The sequence below is a fragment of the Bubalus kerabau genome, chromosome 2 (assembly GCF_029407905.1).
Source record: "Bubalus kerabau isolate K-KA32 ecotype Philippines breed swamp buffalo chromosome 2, PCC_UOA_SB_1v2, whole genome shotgun sequence".
Lineage (NCBI taxonomy): Eukaryota > Metazoa > Chordata > Mammalia > Artiodactyla > Bovidae > Bubalus > Bubalus kerabau.
Genome location: NC_073625.1, coordinates 93,290,188 through 93,315,978, shown reverse-complemented (window position 1 = coordinate 93,315,978; position 25,791 = coordinate 93,290,188). Strand labels below are relative to the sequence as shown.

The following is a 25,791-nucleotide window of genomic DNA, read 5'->3' as shown; positions in this document are numbered from 1 at the left end:
TGTAAGATTCTGAAACTGCTCAGCAGACTACAGCGTAAAAGAAATAAGCCAAAAATGCACACGGTTAAGAACCTACATGCAGTGACTCTCCTGAAGGCCAACCATCTAAAATTAAAAATCAAACCATGGTCAGAGTTAGACATAAGCTGGGCTGGTGTAAAATTCCATGGGGGAGAAGTGAAAGAAGAGTCCCCAGAGGGGAATCTTCTAATACTAGTGACACCTTTGGTCAGGAACAATGCAGCTCATGATTCTAGTTAACAGCAGGACAGGACCTGGTAGCAACTGATAGGAGCAGAGGCAGAGAAAAGCGCTATGCAGGCTGTCAGGAAAATGGAGAACAAGTCAGGAATTAGAATCCAGTCGTGGAAGGTGACAAGTAACAGGAAAGTATGCGCCCTGATGGACACACAGATGTCCAGGGAGTTCCCAAAGATCCAGCAGCGATGAATCTGAAAAGCAGCAAGTCAAACTTAAGACCCTGTCATCACAGCCCTGAGGGAGAAAGGACCCTCATCACTGCCATGTTTCTTGGCTCTGAAGTGGATCTGTAGTAACCTGTAGTTCAGCAGCCTGGAGCAGGCAAGGAGCCACAGTGCCCCCAACACTCGGATGTCGTTCAGGGTGCAAGAATCCAGTCCTCGTTTTCAGAGTGTTATCTTGGTGGTTGATAAACTTTCTTTCCAACAAATAACCTTGGTAATATGCAACATTACAGTAGTGTCTAGAGCTTTAAGTTTTTGAAAAAGAGGAAAATCTTGTGAATTTGGCCTTTCTACTTTATTTCACACTTGTTAAATAGTTTGTTCTCACTCATCTCATCCTACTAAGAGCACGAAGGTTGTTAAAGAAAATACAAGTAGGAAGCTGGGGGATGTGTTTGGAAAGGAGGAGGAGTAGTTGTATTCCTCTACCCTGATGCTATGCTATTTGTATATGATTTGATTATATATGTAAGGTCTTGAGGCTTCTCATTTCAGTTTTTGGAATCTCATTTACTATCTCATTTTATTTACAACACTCTAACATGGATACAGAAAGAATTATTGTTATCCATGTTTTACAGATTAGAAAACTAACCTGGAGACCTGGAGAAGAAGTAAGTGGTAAATTCAAATATGTCTTTAAAAACAGATTTTGAACAGACAGGTTGAGGCAGCAATCTATTGCTGCTGTAGTCCTTTCACACAGTTCAGTTCAGTCACACAGTAGATCTTCAAAAATAATTGCTGAATGAATGAGTGAATAGATGATTTCTTTCCACTAAAGTACTATTTTCAGGGTACAAGCAGAATAATAAATAAAAGTGAAATCACAACAGGCTGAGGAATGAGGTTAAAAGTAATAGCTAACATTAATGGCATGCTTACTGTCTGTCAGTCATTTGAAAAGCACCTTATATTCATTTATTCCCTTCCCTTGTGAAGGTAAACAGTATTATTTTTCACACTGTACACACGAGGAAAACACAAATATGTGGGATTCAAACCCACAGCCCATGCTCTTAACTTCCCACCACCCTATTAGAAACAAAATTAAGTCAGAAATCACAATAATAGCCAACAAAGATGCAAAAGGAAGGGGAAATCAAGTTGAGTGGAGGGTCAAATATCTTCCAAGTGGCAGGCCTTTCCCTGGTGGCTCAGATAATATAGAGTCTACCTATAATGTAGGAGACCAGGGTTCAATCCCTGGGTGGGGAAGAGTCCCCTGGATAAGGAAATAGCAACCCACTCCAGTATTCTTGCCTGGAGAATTTCATGGAAGGAGGAGCCTGATGGGCTACAGACCATGGAGTCCCAGATAGTTGAACACGACTGAGTGACTTTCATTTCAGATTATCTCTAGTCCTCAAATTAACCCCAAAAGTTGGTATAAGAATCTTCACTTTCCTAGATAAAGAATCTGAAGTTCAAAGAAGCTAAATGACTTCCTCAAGGTCATACAGCTAACAAGTTACAACTGATTGAAATCAGGCCTGACTATTTTCTTCTACTATAGAATATTTCTGGAGACCAAATCAACACAATCTAGACAATAAAAACTTTCCAAATTCTGGAGCACTCTCTGTCCTTAAAGAATATGGTACAGAGGAATTCAGGGATGTGGACGTTTTTGACCAAAGAACCATCCTTCTCAATCTGGAATGTTCATCCCCTTTCACTAAGCATATAAAATACTAAGCATAGATAATAAGCAAGGAGAAATGAGGGAGAAGGTACACACCTGCCCAGCCAGTTCTGAATCAGCCCTGGTAATCATAAATGATGGATAATTGTAAACATTTGAGTCAAAATGCTATACATAATAGAGGACTTCTTAATTGAGGTGTTAAGAGCTCCACACACTAGGTAGTGGCTCCTTCTTTCTGTGTGGGGTTATACAGATGATGCCATATATCCATGGTCATCTCTTTTCAGCTTTCTGGAATTGCCTTCAAGTTTATTTCCAAGCAGTGGTTCTCAAACTTTAGAAAGCACCAAAATCAACTAGACAGCTTGCTAAATAGAAAATATGGGGTTCCACCTCCGGAGTTTCTGACTGAATAGATCTGAACTGGGTTCTGAGAAATTCCATTTCTGACAAGTAAGGGTCAGGGGATCATACATCCAGGATTAGCATTCTAGGGTTATTGTAAGTTTCCAGTTTATTTCTCTTTATTCCAGACCAATGTTGGCCATGATGTGCTATCAGCTCTCAGGAATGAGCAACTTGTTTTACAAGCAAGGTGCTCAATCTCTTGACTTCAAGTTAGGCCCCCAGGAAGCTCTAAGCACTGATTTTCAGAGCTTCTGCATTTCATAGTCAATTCTATATTTTCCCTGAGAGTAGAAAGCACAGATAAAGATATCATCTAAGATAAAAGTTAAAAACAATAATGCCTGTGTCTTTTCAATTTATGCATAGGTCCTCAAAACTCAATTTTGTCCTACATGGTTTAGATTCCTTGAGCTAGCCCTGCATAATCAATATAATCTAGAAAGCCTCACCTAATCAATATTGTAGAACTTGCTCATTTTTCTGCCAATATCAGATAGAAATAAGGTTTTGCTCATGTTTTGCAAATGAGTTTTTTAAAAAAATTATTTTCATAGCTTCACTGTAAGCCTTAGACTTTTATGGTTGTCAGAGCTCAGCTAGGAAAAGCTATAACTGACTGTTTCATTTGACAGTTCCTTTGGAACAATTATTTAATGTGAGCATTATTTAAATGTGAGAGGGGAATGAATATATCTTGGTGTGGTTTTAAAATTTAGCCTCAACATCTTATCTTCCATCTACATTTAAAACAGCACATTATTCTTTGCTTCTCACCTTGCATTTAGAGTTAGCACAGAGTTCAGATATTGGGGCAAGTCATTTAAACTGAAGAGCAAAAGATACACATTTTTCTTTCTTCTGATGGGATTAAGAGAATAATCTTTCTTTTTTTTTTTAGACACCCAAATATGTTTTATGCACACGGGGGTGCGGGGTGGGGGGCGCGGAACGTGGGTGTTGGTAGGTGGAAGGAGTGGTGAGGGAAGGGTCTCTCACTGCACAGCTTGTTTGCTCCTTGGCGCTGCTTCTTGAGTGATCACATCCGCAGCTCAGGTGAGCTGGAGACGGGCTCCATGCACAGGGCCTCAAATGCTCCATCTGCCCGGAAGGCTAGTCCCACAGAGGCCAGCCTGAGAGCCACACACTCACAGGCGTCCAGAAGCTGGCGCAGCTCGTCTGGCAGCGGCTTGAGGGTGCCCTTCAAGATGCGCTGCGGCTTCTATATGACGTCTAACTCCTTGGCGTCTGTAAAGATGGCAGTCTTGTAACGCCATACAACAAAGAACGTGTCCCTCAAGTCGGCTGCCTGTCCCTCTTGATGCACAGAGCAGCTAAACCCTCTTCCCAGCAGCTCTCCTGAGTGGGCCCTAGCATGCCTGGTGCCCAGTGACTTGGCCTCGCCCAACCCCGCACCCCTGGGTCCCCAAAATTCTCTGAATCCCATTCCAAGAAAGAAAAATGATGATTTTTGGCTGAGGCAAGATGTGATCCCTTTGAACTCTACAGTTACCAATGTAGAAAAAACCATGTACTATTCAAGGCATTATTTCAAACCCTCTGGGTATATATGAAGATACTGTCACTGGCTGACATTTTAAGAAAAGATCTCTGCTTTAAAAAATTTAACTCAAAGAGTTCGTGAGTTAATGCAGGAAAGCTGCTACAGCCTTTTCCCTGAAAGGTGCAGGAATTCAGACCTTACTGCTTTTTTTATAATGGAGTCCTGGCCACCCTATCCAAAGGATACTGAGTAGGGCATGGAGGGAATATAAACAAAGATGGGAAAAATATAGGACAGAAAGGGTAACTAGCAGAAGGACCTAACAGAAGGAGAACAGATTAAGAAGAGGTGGCAAGAATACACAGAGCAACTATACAAAAAAGATCTTAATAACCTGGATAACCAGGATGGTGTAATCACTCCCCTAGAGCCAGACATCCTGTAGTATGAAGTCAAGTGAGCAGTTGGGAAGCATTACTAGGAACAAAGCTAATAAAAGTGAAGACATTCCAGCTGAGCTATTTCTAACCTAAAAGATGATGCTGTTAAAGTGCTACATTCATTATGCCAGCAAATTTGGAAAATCAGCAGTGTCCACAGATGGAAAATGTCAGTTTTCATTCAAATCCCAAAGAAAGGCAACACCAAAGAATCTTCAAACTAATGTACAATTGCACTTCACATGCTAGCAAGGTAATACTCAAAATCCTTCAAGCTAGGCTGCAGCAGTCTGTGAACCAAGAAATTCCAGATGTGCAAGCTAGATATAGAAAAGGCAGAGGAACCAGAGATCAAATTGCTTGGATCCCTTGGATCATACATAGAAAAGGCAAGGGAATTAAAAAAAAAAAAACTACTTCTACTTCATTGACTATGCTAAACCCTTTGACTGCATGGGTCAAAACAAAGTGGAAAATTCTTCAAGAGATGAGGATACCAGATCACCTTACCTGTCTCCTGAGAAATCTGTATGCAGGTCAAGAGGCAACACTAAGACTCAGACATGGAACAATGGACTGATTCAAAATTGGGAAAAGAGTACATCAAGGCTGTATATTATCACCCTGCTTATTTGTGCAGAGTACAACATGTTAAATGCTGGCTAGATGAAGCTCAAGCTGGAATCAAGAGTGCCAGGAGAAACACCTACAACTGCAGATATGCTGATGATACCACTCTCCTCTCAAAAAGTGAAGAGGAACTAAAGGGCATCTTGATGAGGGTGAGAGAGGAGAGTGAAAAACCTGGCTAAAACTCAACTTTCAAAAAACTAAGGTCATGGCATCCAGCCCCATCATTTTATGTCAATAGATGGGGAAAAAGTGGAAACAGTGACAGATTTTATTTTCTTGAGCTCCAAAATCACTGCAGATGCTGACTGCAGCCACAAAATTAAAAGATGCTTGCTCCTTGGAAGAAAAGCTATGACAAACCTAGACAGTGTATTAAAATGCAGAGACATTACTTTGCCAACAAGGGCCTGTATAGTCCAAGTTCTAGTTTTTCCAGTAGTCATGTATGGATGTGAGAGTTGGACCATAAATAAGGCTGAGAACCAAAGAATTGATGCTTTTGAACTGTTGTGCTGGGAAGACTCTTGAGAGTGCCTTGGACTGCAAGGAGATTAAACCAGTCAATTTTAAAGGAAATCAACCCTGAATATGCACTGGAAGGATTGATGCTGAAGCTGAAGTTCCAGTGCTTTGGCCCCTTGATGGGAAGAGCTGACTCATTGGAAAAGACTCTGATGCTGGGAAAGACTGAACTCAAAAGGAGAAGATGGCAACAGGGGATAAGATGGTTCAATAGTATCACTGACTCAATGGACATGAGTTTGAGCAAACTCTGAGAGATAGTGAAGGACACGGAAGCCTTGCATGCTGCAGTCCAGGAGGTCCCAAAGAGTGGCACACGACTTAGTGACTGAACAACAACAAAGCAATTTTCAGGATTTGATGAGATGACAGGGTAAGGCAAAAATGCACAGAAAATGGTCATTTATTCATTACAAAATATGAGTAGTGTTCAGCTAAAGGGGATAATGTTTCATAAGCCATTTCTCTCAAGAATCGACAGGCTGTGGCATTATACTTATTCTGGAAATTGCCTTTATGTACAAATAGCATTCATTACATGCAGTTTTTCTCTGTCTTAAAGGGCAAAGGGGAAACAGATTATTAGTAAAAATAATAATAATAATAATAATAATGTCAGTAGGTATATTTTTCCCCCAGAGTGAGAGGGGAAATGCCTGGATGTTGTTTTCAGACATTTCAGCCACCAGCTCCAGAGAACATGGACAAACATAATTTTCATTGTTGACAAAATGAAGATGGTGCTTTCCAGCATTTCCCAGAGCATAAACTCAGTTTCATTGTGAGCCTGGCTGTGTGACCATAATGAATACTAGTGATATGGGAGAAACAAATGCACAAATGAAAAACAAGTAAGACAGCTCATTTATTGTTGTCAGGAATCCTGAGTTCCCCAAATTTGCTTAGTGTCTTCCACTGTATAATCTTAAGTACTTTGCAGACCATTTTCATGTTGAGTAAAATGTTAGAATTGTTTTAGAATAAATAGAGTAGTTGCATTTCCATTGTCTCTCAGAAAGGTTTGGATTTTTGTTTTCTTCCTATATGTTCATTAGATTACATACAAAGAATTTTTTTTTCAATAGATGAAATAAAGTCAAGAATTGATACAATTATCTATAGACAATTATAATATAGACAAAACACTTTCTTCAGCTTCCAAATTACCAGACCACTGAAACTACCTTCTGGTAGTTTAAATTATCTGGATACTTTCTCAAAAAAGAAAAAAAAAAAAAAGAGAGAGAAAAAAGAAAACATGTTAGAGAGTAGTAGTATAGGAAGGCTAATATCAAAACCAATTACTTTCCCGAACTGACCATAGTTAACCTTTCTATCAATTTCTTTCCTATCTTTTTTCTGTGTGAGCTCATATTATATATGTTGCTATTGTTTAGTCACTAAGTTGTGTCCCCATGGCTACAGCACATAAGGCTTCCCTTTCACTGTCTCCCAGAGTTTGCTCAGATTCATGTCCATTGAGTTGGAAATGTCTTCTTACCATCTCATCCTCTGCTGCCCTCTTCTCCTCGTGCCTTCAATCTTTCCCAGCATCAGAGTCTTTTCCAATGAGTCAGCTTTTTGCATCAGGTGGCCGAAGTATTGGAGCTCCAGCTTCAGCATCAGTCCTTCCAGTGAATATTCAGGGTTGATTTCCTTTAAGATTGACTGGTTTGATCTCCTTGCTGTCCATGGGACTCTCAAGAGCCTTCTCCAGCACCACAATTTGAAAGCATCAATTCTTTGGTTCTCAGCCTTCTTTGTGGTCCAACTCTCACATCCATACATCACTACTATAAAAACTAGAACTTTGACTATACAGGCCTTTTTGGCAAAGTAATGTCTCTGCTTTTTAATACACTGTCTAGGTTTGTCATAGCTTTCCTTCTAAGGAGCAAGCATCTCTTAATTTCATGGCTGCAGTCACCATCAGTGGTGATTTTGGAGCCCAAGAAAATAAAGTCTGTCACTTCTTCCACTTCTTCCCCTTCTATTCTATTCTGCTACTTTTCATGTTCTGTCATATATGCATTTTCTATTTGGGTAAAGATTTTTTCCTGGAGAAGGAAATGGCAACCCACTCCAGTATTTTTCCCTGGAAAATCCCATGGACAGAGGAGCCTAGTGGGCTGCACAGTCCATGGGGTCACAAAAAGTCAGACACAACTGAGTGACTGAGCACACAAAGGATTTTTATAAGCGATTTTAGTGCTTACATATCATTAAATTACAGCGAAGTACCATAATACATCTAAGAATTCTGTATTTAGAAATGTTTGTGGCATCTAATATTTTTATTAAAAATAATGGTGATAAAAGTCTTTGTACATACATCAATATATTTAATGTTTTAAAGCTATGAGTAAATAATGACACTATTTTAGTAACATAGGTTTAAGTCAGATCCTCTGTTGACAGCTGGGCACATGAACACCCACAGCACATTTCCGGGACACCCGTGTTGGTATTGTGACCATGTGACTAAGTTCCAACCAGTGAAATAATGAAATTGTCCTGTGGTAGCTTTCATGAAATTTCCTTAAAGTATTTATGGTGTGTGTATGCCTTTTATCTCTATTTTTGGACCTTTTTTCCATTTTGGACCATAGGACAAGGGCTACAGACCAGGGATTATGGAGTGTGAAATAAGAGAAATTCTCATTATGGATCTGTTGACAAACTGGAAAGAAGGCAGTATCAAAACTAAAATATTGAAAAATCTTTTAATGAGAGATAGTGAATAACCTTTGTTCCATATTGTGTTTTGAGACTGAGAGTGATGCCAAAACAAATTGTGACTTACCTTTAGAGAATTTGAGATAAAATTTGTTCAGTTCTCTCTCAGTGGGCACTCCACCTTATTCTCTGCCATCTCAGTTTATGAACAACAAAATATATATTAGCAAATCAATAGCTTTTAAAATAAAATCAGTTCTAATCCCCAAGTGGTAAATAATTTCTAAAGTTAGAAAACTAAGTACTAAGGGAAAAATAGCTTCAGGACCTTTATAAGAGTTGCATGAAATTGTCAAACCCAAACTCTCCCAGCATCTTCCAGTGTTAATTGATTAGCCAAACCAGCAGGATTATTTAGTAATGGATTCCACTTTCGGCATTGCTAAAAAAGTTATCAGTTCAGTCACTCAGTCATGTCTAACTCTTTGTGACCCCATGGACTGTAGCCTGCCAAGCTCCTCTGTCCATGGAATTCTCCAGGCAAGAATACTGGAGTGGGTAGCCATTCTTTTCTCCAGGGGATCTTCCCAACCCAGGGATCAAACCTGGGTCTCTTGCATTACAGGTGGATTCTTTACCATCTGAGCCATCAGGGAAGCCCAAAACAGCTAAGCTCCTGATGAAAACTAACCTCAACATCTGGGCCGAGTTGCCTTTGACTAAACTTCCATATCATGATGTCACTTCTCTTTTCAACATGGAAAATGGAAGAGAAAATTGAGGTGATTATGTTGGCAATTTATAAAACAAAAAATAGCCAGATCCTCAGGTCAAAAGGGAACTGGAGGTTTGAACTGTGCAGAAAACAATATGAGTTCTCAATTTCACTGCCAAGAATACAAAGCACTTTTTAAGTGAAGTTTATTGAACAGAGATTTCCAAATATTATGTCTAGAACCCAAAACAAATTCTCTCTTTTCTATCTAAGCAAAAAGTGGTATTAATCAAGGCTATCTTAGTTCTCCTGTGTCATTCAAATTTGTAGAGACTAGTGCTTTTTATAAGCTATCAGGCAAGGTATTCTCAGAAACATGAAAGTATAATTTATATTTATCAAGTTTCCACTTCCTTTGAGCGTCTGGAGGAGGCAAGTCACTGTCATGAGGAACATGGGTAACAATTCCCGGAGATTTGTTTTTTGTCTTCTACCAGTGAATTCATGGGCTTCCCTAGTGGCTCAGATGGTAAAGAATCTGCCTGCAATTCAGGAGATCCAGGTTCAATCCCTGGGTTGGGAAGATCCCCTGGAGAAAGGAATGGCTACTTACTCCAGTATTCTTGCCTGGAGAATTCCATGGACAGAAGAGCCTGGTGGGCTACAGTTTATGGGTCCCCAAAAGTGGGACACGACTGAGCAACTAACATTTTCACTTTTAGTGAACTCATACCCTCTGAGAAGCTGCCTCTCTTCCCAGATTTCAGCAATTTCCTTGTTGCATTTGCTCCTATTATTCTGCTTTGCTGTTTTATGTTGTTTAGTGTTTCTGGCCTGTTGTCACAGCTGATGATTTCCCTCAATCCACTCCTTGGCTCCCAGCACCCTCAATGCCAAGCCTGCAGGATGTAGATCCAATCAGTACTTTGATGCCAGGTCTTCTTCTGCTCTGTTTCTCCTGATAAGACGAGGGAGATAATTCACCATAATTTTCAAGCACATTGCTGCCCACCAACTCATGGCCCTGTTTTTTCTCTATTTGATTTGTATTTTTAGCTAAGGTGAAAGAGGACCCCCTGCTCACAAGCCCCTACCTCAAGACATTAAATATTTCAAAATAATCTCAAGTGGAGATTATCAAATTGTGTGCTATTTGTATTTATTCATTTCCTTAGTTCCCCCTAAAAAGAGAACATTAGGACGTGTTCTCTTCTAGTAGTGTGACACATATTGATGGTATGTTTGCAACCTTACCAGCTGTGATGGTTCATTTAGTGTCGATTTGACTGGGCCACAGCTTGCCCAGACATTTGGTCAAACATTACCCTGGATGTGTCTGTAGAATGTTTCTGGATGAGACCTAATATTTGAATACACAAGTAAAGCAGACTGCCCTCCCTAATGTGAGTTGGACCCCATTTATTCAGTTGAAAATCAATATAGAACAAAAGTCTCTCTCTCCCATGACTAGGAGAAATTCCTCCCTGAAAGACCCAGGAAGGCCTGATTGCCTTTCTAACTGGGACACTGGTTTAAGCCTTCCTTTAGAACTGAAACAAGAGCTCTTCTGGGGGCTTGAGCCTGCTGCCTTTCAGACTGGAAACACATTATCGGCTCGCCTGGGTCTCCATCTTGCCCTTTGTAATCTTGGGACTTGTCAGCCTCCATAATAAAGAAAGCCAATTCCTTAAAAGAAATCTCTTTATATACATACATCCTATTTGTTCTTTTCCTCTGGAGAACCCTAAAACACCAGCTAATCCTGGTATTTGTTTTGTTTACTACCCAAGTATATATATTTTTTAAATTACAGATTTGGATTGTTTTGTATTAAATGTCTCCCCACTCATAAATAATTGAGGAACTTCATTTTTTAAAGCAATTGATCTATGGTCAGCTTGCTATTTCCCTTATAAATATAAAATGAAAGCAAATGTGTGTTAGCCTAATAGCCCCCACTGCCTTGACAGAAGGCTCTCCATCCTGTTACAGCTCTCTCCTGCCAAGTGCTCTGAGAATCCTTCAGATATGCCTCATGTGTGTTTGCAAACAAATGTCTCCCATATACTTCTCTGCTGCTCTTTTCTAACTTCTAGAAATTCTCTGCCTTACATTCTCCAGAGGGAATAATGCTCCTTCATGGACCATGATGTCTGTGCTGCTCCCAAAGCTAATTGCCAGTAGTTGAGGACCCAGAGAAGTACTCACTTCTGTAAGATTGGATTCTCCCTAAGTGAGGAAAAGGATTTCTCCTCAGCTCTATGTCATATTCCAAAACAAGGAATGACAGCCAGACCCTGACAGAACTGTCATGAGAGACTATGCAACTTTGGGCTGAAGCTGAGTTCCTATCTTTCCAGTTTTTACTTTCCCCTCAGAATTTCAAAAAAAAAAACAAACCCATAGGCTCAGTTTTAATCAGAGCCCAAACTCAAGGTAAAGCATTTCTTTACCCTCGGTGATATCATGAATATGCTCCCATCACAGGGCTGCTGAAGCTCAGGGTGGAGAGGGCAGGCTTCATCTCTCCCAGAGCTACTGCCCTTCCCTGTCGCATTAGGCAGCTTATTTGAAGTTTAATCTTGCTTAAAGTTTGTAAAAGTAGGAATAATATGTTGAGAGTAGGACACAATATATTTCCATTGTAACTTAAAAACAACATAAGAAATATATCTTAAAAAAATAAAAAACACCCAACAAAAAAGTCACTTTTTAAAAGATATTCATTTACAATTATTTTATTAAACAATCATCTTTTACATGTCATCACACCTTACCCCTGAAGTGCAAAAAACAGTTTGAGGTATTAAAACTGAAGGAATATTTGCACATATTTTGTAAGGTTTTCACACTATAATAACTGGAATATTCAGTATAATTAAATGCTACATATAACTGCAGGTATATAAGAATAAAGTTATTTAAAGCAAACTGGTTTGTCTCATTATAGCTTTGGACCTCACATTTGTGACATTAAAGGTGGCAAAAATAATATGTAATTTAAGTAGCTTGCAAATGGATATGCCCATTATTCTGTTTTAGAGAACAGTGTCTAGAATTTGAAAGGTTAACAACTGAAATGGTAGTCATCCCCAAAGCACAAAAACCAAACTGACAAACCAGTTTCAATGATATAATGTCCTATTCACGGGATTTAATACTTAGATCAATGGCAAGTCATTTACAGTATCTGAAACAGATTTACCAGAATATTCCAATGCTATCCATGTATATGGAGGGTCATATAAATAGCATGGTTCATGCTTTTTTTGTACGATTTTTCCCTTTATATTAGTAAATAAATTGCTAATACAGACAAAGTTCAGAATGGTTACTTCAATCATTTTGAAATTAGTCTGAAGTAACATGAGGAAGAGGAGATTGGCTTTTTAAGTCTTAGACTTTGTTATATTGAAGAAATTATCCAGAGACTTTATAGATCCCACTTTCCTCTGTGTCTTTTCCTTGAAAGAGAAAGTTGAGGCAGTTATTACTCTATAGCTAATTAGTGTAATACAAATACTTTTTTCTGAACTGTTCAGGAAAATTGGAGAAAAGGTGTTTTTTTTATTTGATAACTGATTTAATTATTAACTTTAGCACATAGGCACTTCATTTAAAACAAATCTAAACTTGCATAGTGCTTTGCATCACAAACTTGTTTGGTAAAATTGAGTCCTGAATAATGGGTCACAAATATTAAATAGTAACTAGTCTCTACAGCAGTTTTTACAGTTAAAAACAACACTTTTAGTAGCTGCACGTGCTAGGTTTTGGTGTTTATCACTGAGTTGTTTTATTTGCTCCACTGCATGAATAAATTAGACAAAGGAAAGGTTGATTTTTTTCTGTAAGAATATAGGTTTAAAAGTTGGCTTTTTAAAACTTTTTCCAAAACTGATAAAAAATAAAATGCTTCTTATAGGTTACTATTAGAGGAAAATACTATTTCTGAAAAAGTAGGCCTCCTCCAGACTATATGTTTTCTCTACATGAGAAATTTGTAAGAAAAGAAATATTTTTCCCCCATGGAAACCCCAACAAAGTTCTGCAAAACACATTTAACCTGTTTCCTCTTTGTTCTAGGGAAAGAAGGGAACCTAGGTTGTTAAAAACCCGCATAGGAACACTATGCTTGTGTGTGGGGACAATGTCCTCTCCCACAATTACCGTTTGTTTTCCCACATGATGGTTCCTGAATTAAGAAAAATCTGCAGTTGTTGCACAGCTGCAGAAGCAGCTGAGGGGTTTACCTGGGAGCAGAGTGAACACGTGATGATGTTCTTGCTTGAACCAGGAGAAAACTGATCACAGCTTCTTCTACCAGATGAATAATGATCAAGTGTCACTTAGTATCCTTTAGAGGCTTACAACTACTTTTACTGTTTGCTGCACAAATGGATGCTTCCTCCAGGTTAGGATACATTACCCGAGTTTTTGTTTTTTTAATGTATGTTTTCAGACATGGAAATCACCCAAAAACGTAGGAGGTCATAGAATGAGAAATTAAATCTCAGGTGTCCAAATTGGCTAATCCAATTAAAACCTATCCCCAAGCTGCAGTTATCTGAATAAAACAAAAAACAACTTTCATTTCAGGACTATATATGCAAATCTAAGTGCCATCACAGTGATTTTTAATACTTAGGGGATAAAATGCAACAATTTTTTTTTTCCTATGGCCACCTTTTCTCTCCAAAACCAATAATCAAAAGAAAATTGAAATGAAATGAAATAATGACAGATCTTGTAAGATCTAAATCCTGAATGTTGTTTGCTTATTGTCAGTATACCCAGAGGTGCCATACAAATAGGGTTGACCACAAACATAAGTGACAAAAGTAATATTATCAAAATTCTCTCACTATTGTTATGCTAACAAGCTACATTCTATCCAGCCTGCAAATATCAAATGCTGGCTGGCATTCAACTGCAGTCACACACTGTAGCGTCAGTGAAGCCCTTTCTCGAGAGCTGGAGCCTATGACAGTCAGTCAAAGACTGGGTTGCGTATGCCATTCAACACCAAACTGGTGGGTGCCTTCCTATGTAACAGGGCCAGTGAGCACAGAAGAAGGGAAAAGCTCATGACTCCCAGAATGACCATTCCTGATATCAGGGCACTGGTGACAGCATTCAGCTGAAAAGGAGGTTCATTCGGAGAACCTGCAAGTAATAAACACACTCAATAGAAAGGTCCAACATCAGATTTATCTTAACTTATCCCAATTTATGCCTGCAAAGCCTCTGTCAGCAGTATCTTGTAGAATAATAGCATCAGACTATGCTACAATAGTAGCATCAGATTATGCTACAATTTATTTGACTTCAATTCATTACCCAAAAGTGTTAGTCACTCAGGCATGTCCAGCTCTTTGTGACTCCATGGCCTGTAGGCCTGCCAGGCTCCTCTGTCCATGGAATTCTCCAGGTAAGAATAATGGATTGGGTAGCCATTCCCTTCTCCAGGGAATTTTCCTGACCTAGGGATTGAACCTGGTCTCCTGCATCGCAGGCAGATTCTTTACAATCTGAGCTACCAGGGAAGCCCAAAGGACTGTACAATTTAGAGGCCTGGTATCCCCTGAGTAGCCAAAAATTTCACTTATAATATGTTATAAAAATTGACCAACAGATTGCATATGAGTTCAGAAATTCTCAGTGAACTGTTATTTAAAATGCAATAAACTTGTAAAACCAGAGCTCATTATATTTAGTTGATGACAGTTTTGCAACTAATTACCAAAAAATACTTAACATTTTTAAAAATTATACTTTCACTTTCAATATATGTTAATTATCTTACCAAGCTGTGAATTGTTGGTCGGTGTCTCATCTGAGGGGAAGAAGAGAGAAACGAAAGTAATATTGTGTCTCCAAATATTTACCAATGTCTAATTCTGTAATTGTTTTTTACCTATATGTCCCCTCACCTTCATCCACAAGCTTCTTGGGAAAGGCAATAATGAAAGTCTCCTAGACTCTCTGCTTTCTCATTTCCTGTTCCACATGTCCAAGATTTCTTCATCTATCCATTCCTCCATATCTATACTCTGACACTACTCTGAGTCTACAAATAAAATCATACAACATACTATGCTAAATTCTTTCCTGCTGACTTCACTTTATCATTATATCTCTAGTCAGGTTAGTGGGGGAAGTAATTGTTAACATCTACTATTAATACATTTTTTAGAGCCGTATAACCTGCTATTTAATTCTTTTATAGAGAAATATTCATTATTTAGTGCCACTCTATTTTAAGTGATGCTAATTTTTCCATCATATTCTGCAGAAAACATCAAGTTCCCAGAAGATAAATTCATACTTAATAACTAAATGAAAGGAAAGCATGACTCTTGAGCTTGAGTTGTAATTATTTGCATTTGTTAAGTAGGAGACTGAAGCTGTTGGTTCTTCACTTTTCCCTGACAAACATGACAGATGCAGTGGACACATTCACTTGGTTTCCCAGTTCTTGTTACCCATTTTTTAATCATATAGCAATTAACCCTTGAACTTATACAACAAGTGGATTTTATATTTGTGTTTAAACATGGGGGTGTATATGTGTGCCTGTATTATTTGAACCACAAAGTGTGTGCAGTTGGCTAGTGCTTCTGAAATATAAATATTATTATAATTAATATGTGTGTAATGCCACACAGTATACAAAGTGCTATCTCATATGTTATCACATTTATTTTCATAATTGCCATATGGTTTAGATATTATTGCTACTCCCATTTTACAGATGAAGAAACTTCCATCTGTCACAGCCTTTATAATAAAGTAAACATATACTAAAATAAAAGCTTAGTTTCAGAATCCTTTTCCTAAAATAATATAAACTAGCAAGTGTGAAAAATGTTTTTAATAAAAAGATAAATATCTCAAGTGACAAAACTCTAGGATTAATATTTGAAACAATTGATGGGAGAAGCTTGTAAGATGTTTATAAAACAGCTGATGGCATTCTTTTCAAACATATGAGTGTTGGCAGAAATGATGGTTCTGCTGTTTGGTCCTGAAGTACAATGTCCAAAATAAATAGAGCACTCATTCATAGTATTCTTTAAATCGTGTAGTGCATTGCTATAGGACAAAAAGAAAAAAATATCAGTTTTCATTATAAGACATGTTTAGGAAAATCCTAACCTCCAACTAACACTGTCCTACAAGGACAACTGCTTCTCATGGAAACAGATAGGATTTGCACACTGTGATTAATTGATCCAAAAGATCCGTGTGCCCAAAACGAGATGCCTCACTAGGATATGGAAGAGAATATCTAATGCTCTAAAATTCCTGTCTAAAAGTTATTATTTGTTTAGGAATTACATTTATTTGCTATTTTAAAAAAAGGTTTCTCTTAAAGAATAAAAAGCTTCCTGGTATATACCTCAAATTAAGCAAAAGTTCCATGACTGTAATGACCTATTTTCTGCACTTTCAGATTAACAGAAGAAATCAGAATATCCCCTCCTCTTTTAAGTTACTACCAACACTTTTGTAAGAACAACATCCCAGTTGTCACCCACAAGTACTTGGATGTGGACAAAATCTCCATGTGGGGACAAAAGTGCCAAAAGAGCTACATCAGCTGCAGGTTCCAGGACTCTGAAAAACTGAAAGCATCCTACGTTTGGCAGATGGCTGAAATCAGAATGTGTAATACTTGAATATTGTTTGCAAGTGTACTTGATACTAAATAAGGTTAGAGAGAATAAGGTTATCCGTTATCTGCTGTTTCCTGGCATCCTGCAATGTTAGGATCATTGCAATTAAAAGGAAAATCAAAGCTCTGTCTAGAAAGAGGTGGTAGTGACTTTCCAGGAACTTTCTATCACCACACATTTCAGTTTTTTTCTCACACCAACTTGGTCTTACACACATCTACACTAAAAGTCATCTTATGGAATTTGACCAGATTGGAAATCTAAACCTGGGGAGATCTTCAAAAAAACACATAGCTAGCTGAGGACTCATAGCAGGAAAGTGATAGCAGCAATACCACAGCTGTTTAAAAGCAAGAAGTGGCAGATAAATTGTCATTCTCTGCTTTTATCTCAGATAAGTAGCTGAAATAGATGGAAAACGTAAACATCTGTTCAAAGATATATACAGAATGAATATTCTCCTTTCTTAGCACAAGCAAACTTTTTTTTTTTTTTTAAGTCTTCAATTACCTATGTGGTAAAAGAAACCACATATTTCAAGTTGAGAACCTTGGAAGTTTTTACTCTCCACTGTGTCATGGAGTGGCCATTTCATCTCTACCTTTGAATTCTGAGATCCCCGAGGGCAAAGAATGTGGCCTCTTCTCTGCTTTATTTCCAGTTCCTAGAAGAGTTGCTGTCCATGGAGGGACTAAATAAATGGGCTAGAGTGAATTTTTCCCTATCCATGAAACTCAATGACCCTAGTTTAACAAGTGTTTGGCTTGGACTTCTCCACAGGAATTTATATTTAAAAAAATTAGGTACTATTGTTTTTCAGTGATTGTACCTTTAAATTTCCAGAATTGTACCCCATGATAAGCATTTCCCTACCAAATAATTATAGCCTTTTAAAGCCTAAAATAAGAACATTTCATGAACTTTGAGGATTTTGAATTCTGAGGATGTATATAATTTTCTAAATCAGCTAACAAAAGATAAACAATATTGGGTAAAAAATAACCAGAATGGATTTGATTTCATTAAAATAAAAACAAGACGGAAGTTCTGAGGTTTAACAACTTTTTAAACGTGACCCAAGACAGATGTCTATGGGAAGGAGTGGTTCAATGAGTAAACAGAGCAAAAATTCCAGGTATCAGAGAACTTTGAAGAGAGGAAATCATGCCTGAAATTAGACTTGCTTTTGAAAGTCACAGGATCTGCAGAGAGAAATTCTAGCTGAACTAAGGTAAAAATAAAGTGAAACTAAGGGAATAAGGTATCCCTGATCATTAAGCTGGACATTTAATTTATATAGAATTTGCCTGTGGATGGATATGGCTTGATTTCTGAGTTGCATTTGTTGTTTAGTTGCTAAGTCATGTCTGACTCTTTTGCGACCCCATGTGCTGTAGCCCACCAGGCTCCTCTAGCCATAGGATTTCTCAGGCAAGAATACTAGAGTAGGTTGCCATTTCCTTCTCCAGAGTCGTGTTTACATGGAATTAAAGTTTTTTAATTGTAAGGATATTATAGTATTATAGCTAAAACATTATTATACATGGTCCTCTAGGTAGTGAGGCCACCGTGATATCCAAATAAAGACCATCCTACTGTTATTTATTAAAATCATGATAAATAAATCCACAGAGAGTGAGAGAGAAATGAAGTTTAAACATGACCCTGTGGAGCTGTACCAGTAGAGAGACCAAGGTGACTAAGAGACAATCTTAGTGCTTTGGGAAATAAATGTCATCTCTGAGATGGAAATAAGTCTCAGTTGGAAAGGAAGAAATTCAGGCATGACATCAGATGTACTGTTTTGATGGAATGGGGAGGGAGGAGGAAGGAGGTTTCAGGATGGGGAACACATGTATACCTGTGGCGGATTCATTTTGATATTTGGCAAAACTAATACAATTATGTAAAGTTTAAAAATAAAATAAAATTGAAGAACAAAAAAAATAAATAAATCTATCGTGCCAAAACAAACAAACAAACAAACAAAAACAAAAGCATTAGTTCTTTGAGGTTTTAACGTAGATATTTTGGATGACTAGACATGATATGGGTGAAACTTATAAACCTGGATAGCTGGTTAGCTACAGTAGGAATAAAAACTGCTACTGGGATTTGGATATCTTAATAATTTTGATCTGTTCTTAAAATTATTTTATACTGAAAGTGAAAGTGTTAGTCACTCAGTCATGTCCAACTCTTTGAGACATTATGGACTCCGCCAGGCTTCTCTGTCCATGGGATTCTCCAGGCAAGAATACTGAAATGGGTTGCCATTTCCTCCTCCAGGGCATCTTTCCAACCCAGGGATTGAAACTGGGTCTCCTGCATTGCAGGAGGATTTTTTACCACTGAGCCAGCAGAGAAGCCCTATATTATAATGGCAAATTATTTAAAATTTGTTATCATTAGTTTGATTTGATCCATGTAAGAAAGAAGCAAGGAGGTTAATAAGGAAGAAAGTAATCCACTTTCCTACATCTCAACATCCACAGAGAGATGTGATTTTCAAGGTTCTTTTCTTACAACAAACTGAAATGCTCTATAGAAATAAGAATATTTTTCTTTGTGCCTACTCAAAAGCATTCATAATTATTGGCAATAAGAACTGAGTTTCCATGCAGCATAATTCTATGAGCTATTTCTGACAGCTAGAGATAAGAATTGGGCCTCTGACAAACCACAAACCAGACATTTTCAAACCATTCAAAATATTCCAAATTATCAAGGAGGATGAACTAAGTTTGAAATTTTATATTTAATAAATTCATGCATTTTTAAAATGGCCTATTAGTTTGTTTGCTTTTTTTTAATTACTAATATGTCTACACAAACACAAAGAAGTAAATAATTAAAGCAATTATCTGGATTTTTCAGAACCAAGTGACTTTTTGCCATAATTATCTCTTTCAGATGAAACTTTCTTTTCACTTTGGGATAGGAGGTATGGGAGAAAAGGTAAAGATAATCTAATTGAAACATAATAATAACCTATGCCTAATATAAAATGGAGAAAAATGATTACCATGTAATCCAAATCAGAACTCCACTTTTCTTTTTAGACAAATTTAGAACAATAGAGTTAGATAGAATCTGAAAGTCCACTTTTTCAAACCTTTTTTTTAAAAATAAAGAAATAAAGAAACATTTGCCCAGGGAAATGAAGTAATATCCCAAGTCCTACATCTTATTAGGACATAAGCTGAACTAGAACCAGTTTTTCAGACTTCAGTGTGTGTTATTTATAATGCATGTCTGTTTTATCCAACTCAGCAGTCTCCAAACTTTTGGCACCAGGGACCAGTTTCATTGAAGACAATTTTTCCATGGACCATGGTTGGGATAGGAGCATGGTTTCTGGATGAGTCAAGAGAAATACATTTATTGTGTACTTTATTTTTATTATTATTATATCAGCTTTACCTCAGATCTACATCAGGCATTAGATCCCAGAGGCTGGGGACTCCTGATCCAAGTTATTCTGGATGTCTCTGGGTTCACATTCATAAAAGCAGTATCCCTTTGGAGAGTGTTTGTAAGTGTATGTGTATGGACACACATGCACAGATAACTGTATATATGAGAATGTATTGTATAAACAACTGTGGCCATTAGATTCAAGAGCACAAATGTGTGTACTGGTAGGGGTATTTGCATACTATTACTATTCAGGATCCTGGAAGGAAGCAATTGGTATTCAAACTGGTAATTTAAGGAGATTTAATAGGACAGTCCTTCTAGTCAAGGCTATGGTTTTTCCAGTGATCATGTATGGATGTGAAAGTTGGACTGTGAAGAAAGCTGAGCACCGAAGAATTGATGCTTTTGAACTGTGGTGTTGGAGAAGACTCTTGAGAGTCCCTTGGACTGCAAGGAGATCCAACCGGTCCATTCTAAAGATCAGCCCTGGGATTTCTTTGGAAGGACTGATGCTAAAGCTGAAACTCCAATACTTTGGCCGCCTCATGCGAAGAGTTGACTCATTGGAAAAGACCCTGATGTTAGGAGGGATTGGGGGCAGGAGGAGAAGGGGACTACAGAGGATGAGATGGCTGGATGGCATCAACGACTCGATGGACATGAGTTTGGGTGAACTCCAGGAGTTGGTGATGGACAGGGAGTCCTGGCGTGCTGCAATTCATGGGGTCACAAAGAGTCAGACACGACTGAGTGACTGAACTGAACCGACTAGGATAATTTATAAAGATGGGGGCTTCCCTGATAGCTCAGTTGGCAAAGAATTGCCTGCAATGTGGGAGACCCTGATTTGATTCCTGGGTTGGGAAGATCCCCTGGAGAAGGGATAGGCTACCTACTCCAGTGTTCTTGGGCTTACCTTGTGGCTCAGCTGGTAAAACATCTGCCTGCAATGCGGGAGACCTGGGTTCAATCCCTAGGTTGGAAAGATGCCCTGGAGAAGGGAAAGGCTACCCACTCCAGTATTCTGGCCTGGAAAATTCCATGAACAGTCCATGGGGTCGCAAAGAGTAGGACATGACTAAGAGATTTTCACTTCACTCACTTTATAAAGATGGAGGGAATTCACAAAAGAAAGTCAAGTTATCAGGACTATGGGTTAAAGGGAGAGATTCCAGAACTCTGAGAGAGTAGTTGAATGGAGACTGTTTTCTGGTGGGAGCCATGTGAACCTCACACCCATCCTCTGACAGCGCCACCTATGGGTCTAGTCCAACCAGAAACTATACTTGGCAAGGCATCCATCCAGCTGATGCAGTTCACAGAGATAAGTGTTTTAGGTCAGAGAGGGGCTGGGAAAGGGCAGAGTAGATCTGGATGGGCAAATGAAACATGTCCAGAAGCATACTGCGTGTGTGTGTGTGTGTGTGTTTGTGTATGTGTGTGTGCGTGTGTGTATGTATGAAAGGAAATGTGGTGAAGACAATATTGCCCTTTGTGAGTCAGTTGGATAAAGAGGAAACTACCATGAAATTAAAGTCGTCTAGCAATTTATCTTGTCTCACAGTTAATGCTATTTAGGAACTATTTTGAGTTATGTTTATAAGCCAAAGAACAAGCCGTTTTGGAACCATCTATTACTACACACAAAAGGAGGCGCACTCTTACCACTCCGAGTAATGATAGGACCCGCAGAGAGCACGGCATTTCCAGAAGTACTCTGGGGACTCAAAGTGGTCCTCCTCCCCACATCTCGCCTTTCTCTGTGGCCGCAAACCTAAGGAGTTAATGAAAAAAGTGAAACTCCACACCAGCACAAAATTGGTTCTTTATGGCCATTTGGAAAGCAGATTCTTTTAAAAGAGATACCACACGTTTAATTTTATTCATTTACTTCTGTGCATTTAATTACTTTGCATATAACTGCTACAGTGTTTCTTATCCTGGCTTGGGCCACATTTCTTATTTCCTTCTGATGTAATTGTGCATCGCCTCATTAATTTACATAGCTCAACAGCTCTCCTGAAAAAGAGATGTGTTTATCAAACTTTTCTACTTTTATTTCTCTCAAGCCTTTAATAAATTTTTCCCTGAAAAATTGGTCAGCACAGAACCAAGGAAATGCAGACTCTTCATTTAACCCCACCTGATACAGAATGAATATAATCAATGATTGTAAAGAAATACATGAATTTGAGCACACATATAAACACATTAAAGCTTGTTGTTGTTCAGTCACTCAGTCATGCCTAACTCTTTGTGACCCCATGGACACAAGGCTTCCCTTGTCCTTCACCATCTCCCAGAGCTTGCTCAAACTCATGTCCACTGAGTTAGTGATGCCATCCAAACATCTCGTCCTCTGTTGTCCCCTTCTCCTGCTTTCAATCTTTACCAGCATCAGAGTCTTTTCCAATGAGTCAGCTCTTTGGATCAGGTGGCCAAAGTATTGGAGCTTTAGCCTCAGCATCAATCCCTCCAATGAATAGCCAGGATTGATTTCCTTTAGGATTAACTGGTTGGATCTCCTTGCAGTCCAAGGGACTCTCAAGAGTCTTCTCCAACACCACAGTTCAAAAGCATCAACTCTTCAGCACTCAGCTCTCACATTCATATATGACTACTGAAAAAACATAGCGTTGACTATACAGACATTAAAAGCTATTTTAAATCAAAAAAGTGACTGCATTTTTCTCAGGTTAATATTGAGTTTGTGTGTGTATTCTCAGTCATTTAGTCATGTCCAACTCTCCAACCCTATGGACTGTAGCCCACCAGGCTCCTCTGCCCAGGGAATTTTCCAGGCAAGAATACCGGAATGGCTTCTCATTACTTAATCCATGTTAATACTGGTATGACCCTAGAGGGCCTGTCAGAAATAGAATTTTATTTCTTCACTAGTAAATGGGTATATATTTTAGTGGCAGCTATATGAGCTTCCCTGGTGGTTCAGACAGTACAGAATCTGCCTGCAATGCTGGAGACCCAGGTTTCAATCCCTGGATAGGCAAGACCCCCTGAAAAAGGAAATGGCTACTCATTCCAGTAATTTTGCTTGGAGAACTCTATGGACAGAGGAACCTACTGGGCTACAGCCCATGGGATTGCAAAGTCTAACATGACTAAGTGACTAACATATATGTAGTACAGATCCACATCTTTTATAGTTTTTATCTTTTAATACCAGGGATTCCCTGCCATCTGGTCAATCAACCTTTCTAGTGCCAGTGCTGCCCCCACCACAGGCTTGCCCATCATCCTCTGATCTGCTCTGTAGCCCTACTGAGACTGGAAGTTCGCAGGTTACTCTATTTCTTGTGTCTGTGCTTTGACCATCCTTTGGTGTAGAGTGTCTCTGTCTTCAAAATCACATCTCTTCGATCAAGTCTCTCATCTTCTTCTGTTTCATCTCTCTCACAATGATGAATAGTGCCTTTTGCTACAACACATATATATGTCTGCCTTTGCATCATAACATTTTGTCATATTTTACTCCTTGACTATCTCATGCTTCTAACAATTAAGCTAATTAAATTCAAAATTCATGCACACATCTCTGTATTCCCAGTATAATGCTTGGCACAAAGTAGATATTCAAGACATCTTTACTGGATGAATGAAAAAATTGTACTTCAAACTATCTGACCTGATGCATATTCACTTTCTATGTAGAAATAAGTTCCTAACACTTGATAACCTTCAGCTTAGATTAATACAACAGTTCAGAATAAAGTTATCAAAAACCTACTGGCATGAGGAAGGGGCAGTCATCAGCTCTGCAGAGCTTGGTAACGCAGTGCAGGAAGACAGTAGACATTTTCTGATTCTTGTGTTTCACAAATCGGAACACTTCAAAAGAAAATCGGCCCCGCTGGCTTCTGCCGTTTTCAATGACGGTAGTTTGAGGATCTTTGTCACAGCTGCGTGTTAGAGAAAGCGACAACAATTAATACTGGAAAGTACCAACCCACCATGACTTGTACATTAATTTCTGCAATATTAAGAGGGTTTCCCCAGCGCCCATTACATTAAGAGCTAACAAAATTATGCCGTGTTACAGATTTGTTAATAGGAAAATAAGCTAACTCAACAGAGGTAGGAGTGACATAGTTCATAAAGTTTAAACAAATCAGTTTATGATTACAATATTTCTGCCAAATTTTAGAGAAATCATACTCTTATAGGTTGAAAAATCCAAACAGCATAAAATATACAAAGTAAAACATCTGTCTTCGCCCTTATCCATGCCCTTGCACCTGCCTGAGATGATCTCACATGTTACTGCAGCCTCACAGGACATATGCAAGTAGAAACAGAAGCCATATTCTCAATGTTCCCCTCTTCTTAAACAAATCATAGCAAACTCTCTATATTGTTTTGTATCTTGCCTTTTTAAAGGTTAACAATGTAACTTAGAGATCTCTCTGTATCAATAGAGAGCCTCCTTCATCTTTTCTCACAGTTGTACACTATTTCATCATGCACATGTGCCGGAGTTGACAAAACCTGTGTCCCATGTATATTTCCTTGCTTTGTTTTGAATCTTTTGAATTTTACAAATAATAATGAACAGGCTTACAATAAATACATCATTTGGAGAATGTGCAGGGTTATCTACACAATATGTCTGTAAGGATCATTCAACAGACTTTGCCATATTGCCCTAAGTATTGCTGCATTTTGTACTGCCCCAGTAATGTATAAAAAATACTTAATTTCCCCCAGAGCTATATCAACAAAGTATATGCATAAAATTCTGGATTATTCCCTATTTGACAGGGACAATAAACCATCGTCATGTAATATTATTTCAGCTTTTTGTTAGTGTGAATGGATATGTGCGTTTATCATATATATTAGAGCCATTTGTATTTCTTTATCTGAAATTTGTTTATATTTTTTGCCCAAATTTTAATTGTATTATTGGCCTTTCCTTTCTGATTCCTTTAAATCCTTGGCTTTTAAGAAATGTGGTTCCTTGTTTGTTACATAAATTGTGAATTGTTTTACTTTGTTGCTTGGCTTTGGCCAGTCCTCACTGTGTGTGTGTGTCTGTGTGTGCATGTGCCTGTGTGCATATGTTTGAGAAATTTTATTTTTATATAATTTAATTTTAAATATTTTATTTTATGGCTTCTAGTATGTGGGCTAAAGATGATTTTCCATACTCCAAAGTTCTAATGATATTTTGCATTTTCTCTCCCATCACTTTTAAAGCTGTAGTTTTTACATTTAAATTAATAATCCATTTAAAGTTTATCATGGTATAATGAGCAAAGTACAGATCTCATACTTTATTTTTCTTATGATTATCTACTGTCCTGCACTGTTTTTAAAACTCTCTGTCAATCCCACTGATTTGCATATTATCACACTCTATTGGGATTTCTTTGGAAGGAATGATGCTAAAGCTGAAACTCCAGTACTTTGGCCACCTCATGCGAAGAATTGACTCATTGGAAAAGACTGATGCTGGGAGGGATTGGGGGCAGGAGGAGAAGGGGAAGACAGAGGATGAGATGGCTGGATGGCATCACTGACTCCATGGACGTGAATCTGAGTGAACTCCGGGAGTTGGTGATGGACAGGGAGGCCTGGCGTGCTGCAGTTCATGGGGTCGCAAAGAGTTGGACATGACTGAGCGACTGAACTGAACTGACTGATCAC

The 25,791-nt window shown here is 38.3% G+C and overlaps 1 protein-coding gene across 1 annotated transcript in view; it reads right to left on the bottom strand.

Annotated features, from left to right (window-relative positions):
• Positions 1–13,430: 13,430 nt before the first annotated feature.
• ZPLD1 (zona pellucida like domain containing 1) overlaps positions 13,431–25,791 on the bottom strand; it is a 51,443-nt gene continuing 39,082 nt past the window's right edge. The window contains exons 7-10 of the mRNA XM_055570261.1: positions 23,873–24,044; positions 21,793–21,901; positions 14,835–14,864; positions 13,431–14,194 (exon numbers count right to left, since the gene is read on the bottom strand). Of these exons, the coding sequence (XP_055426236.1) occupies positions 14,019–14,194; positions 14,835–14,864; positions 21,793–21,901; positions 23,873–24,044 (487 nt within the window). The 3' untranslated portion in view covers positions 13,431–14,018. The remainder of the gene's footprint in view (positions 14,195–14,834; positions 14,865–21,792; positions 21,902–23,872; positions 24,045–25,791) is intronic.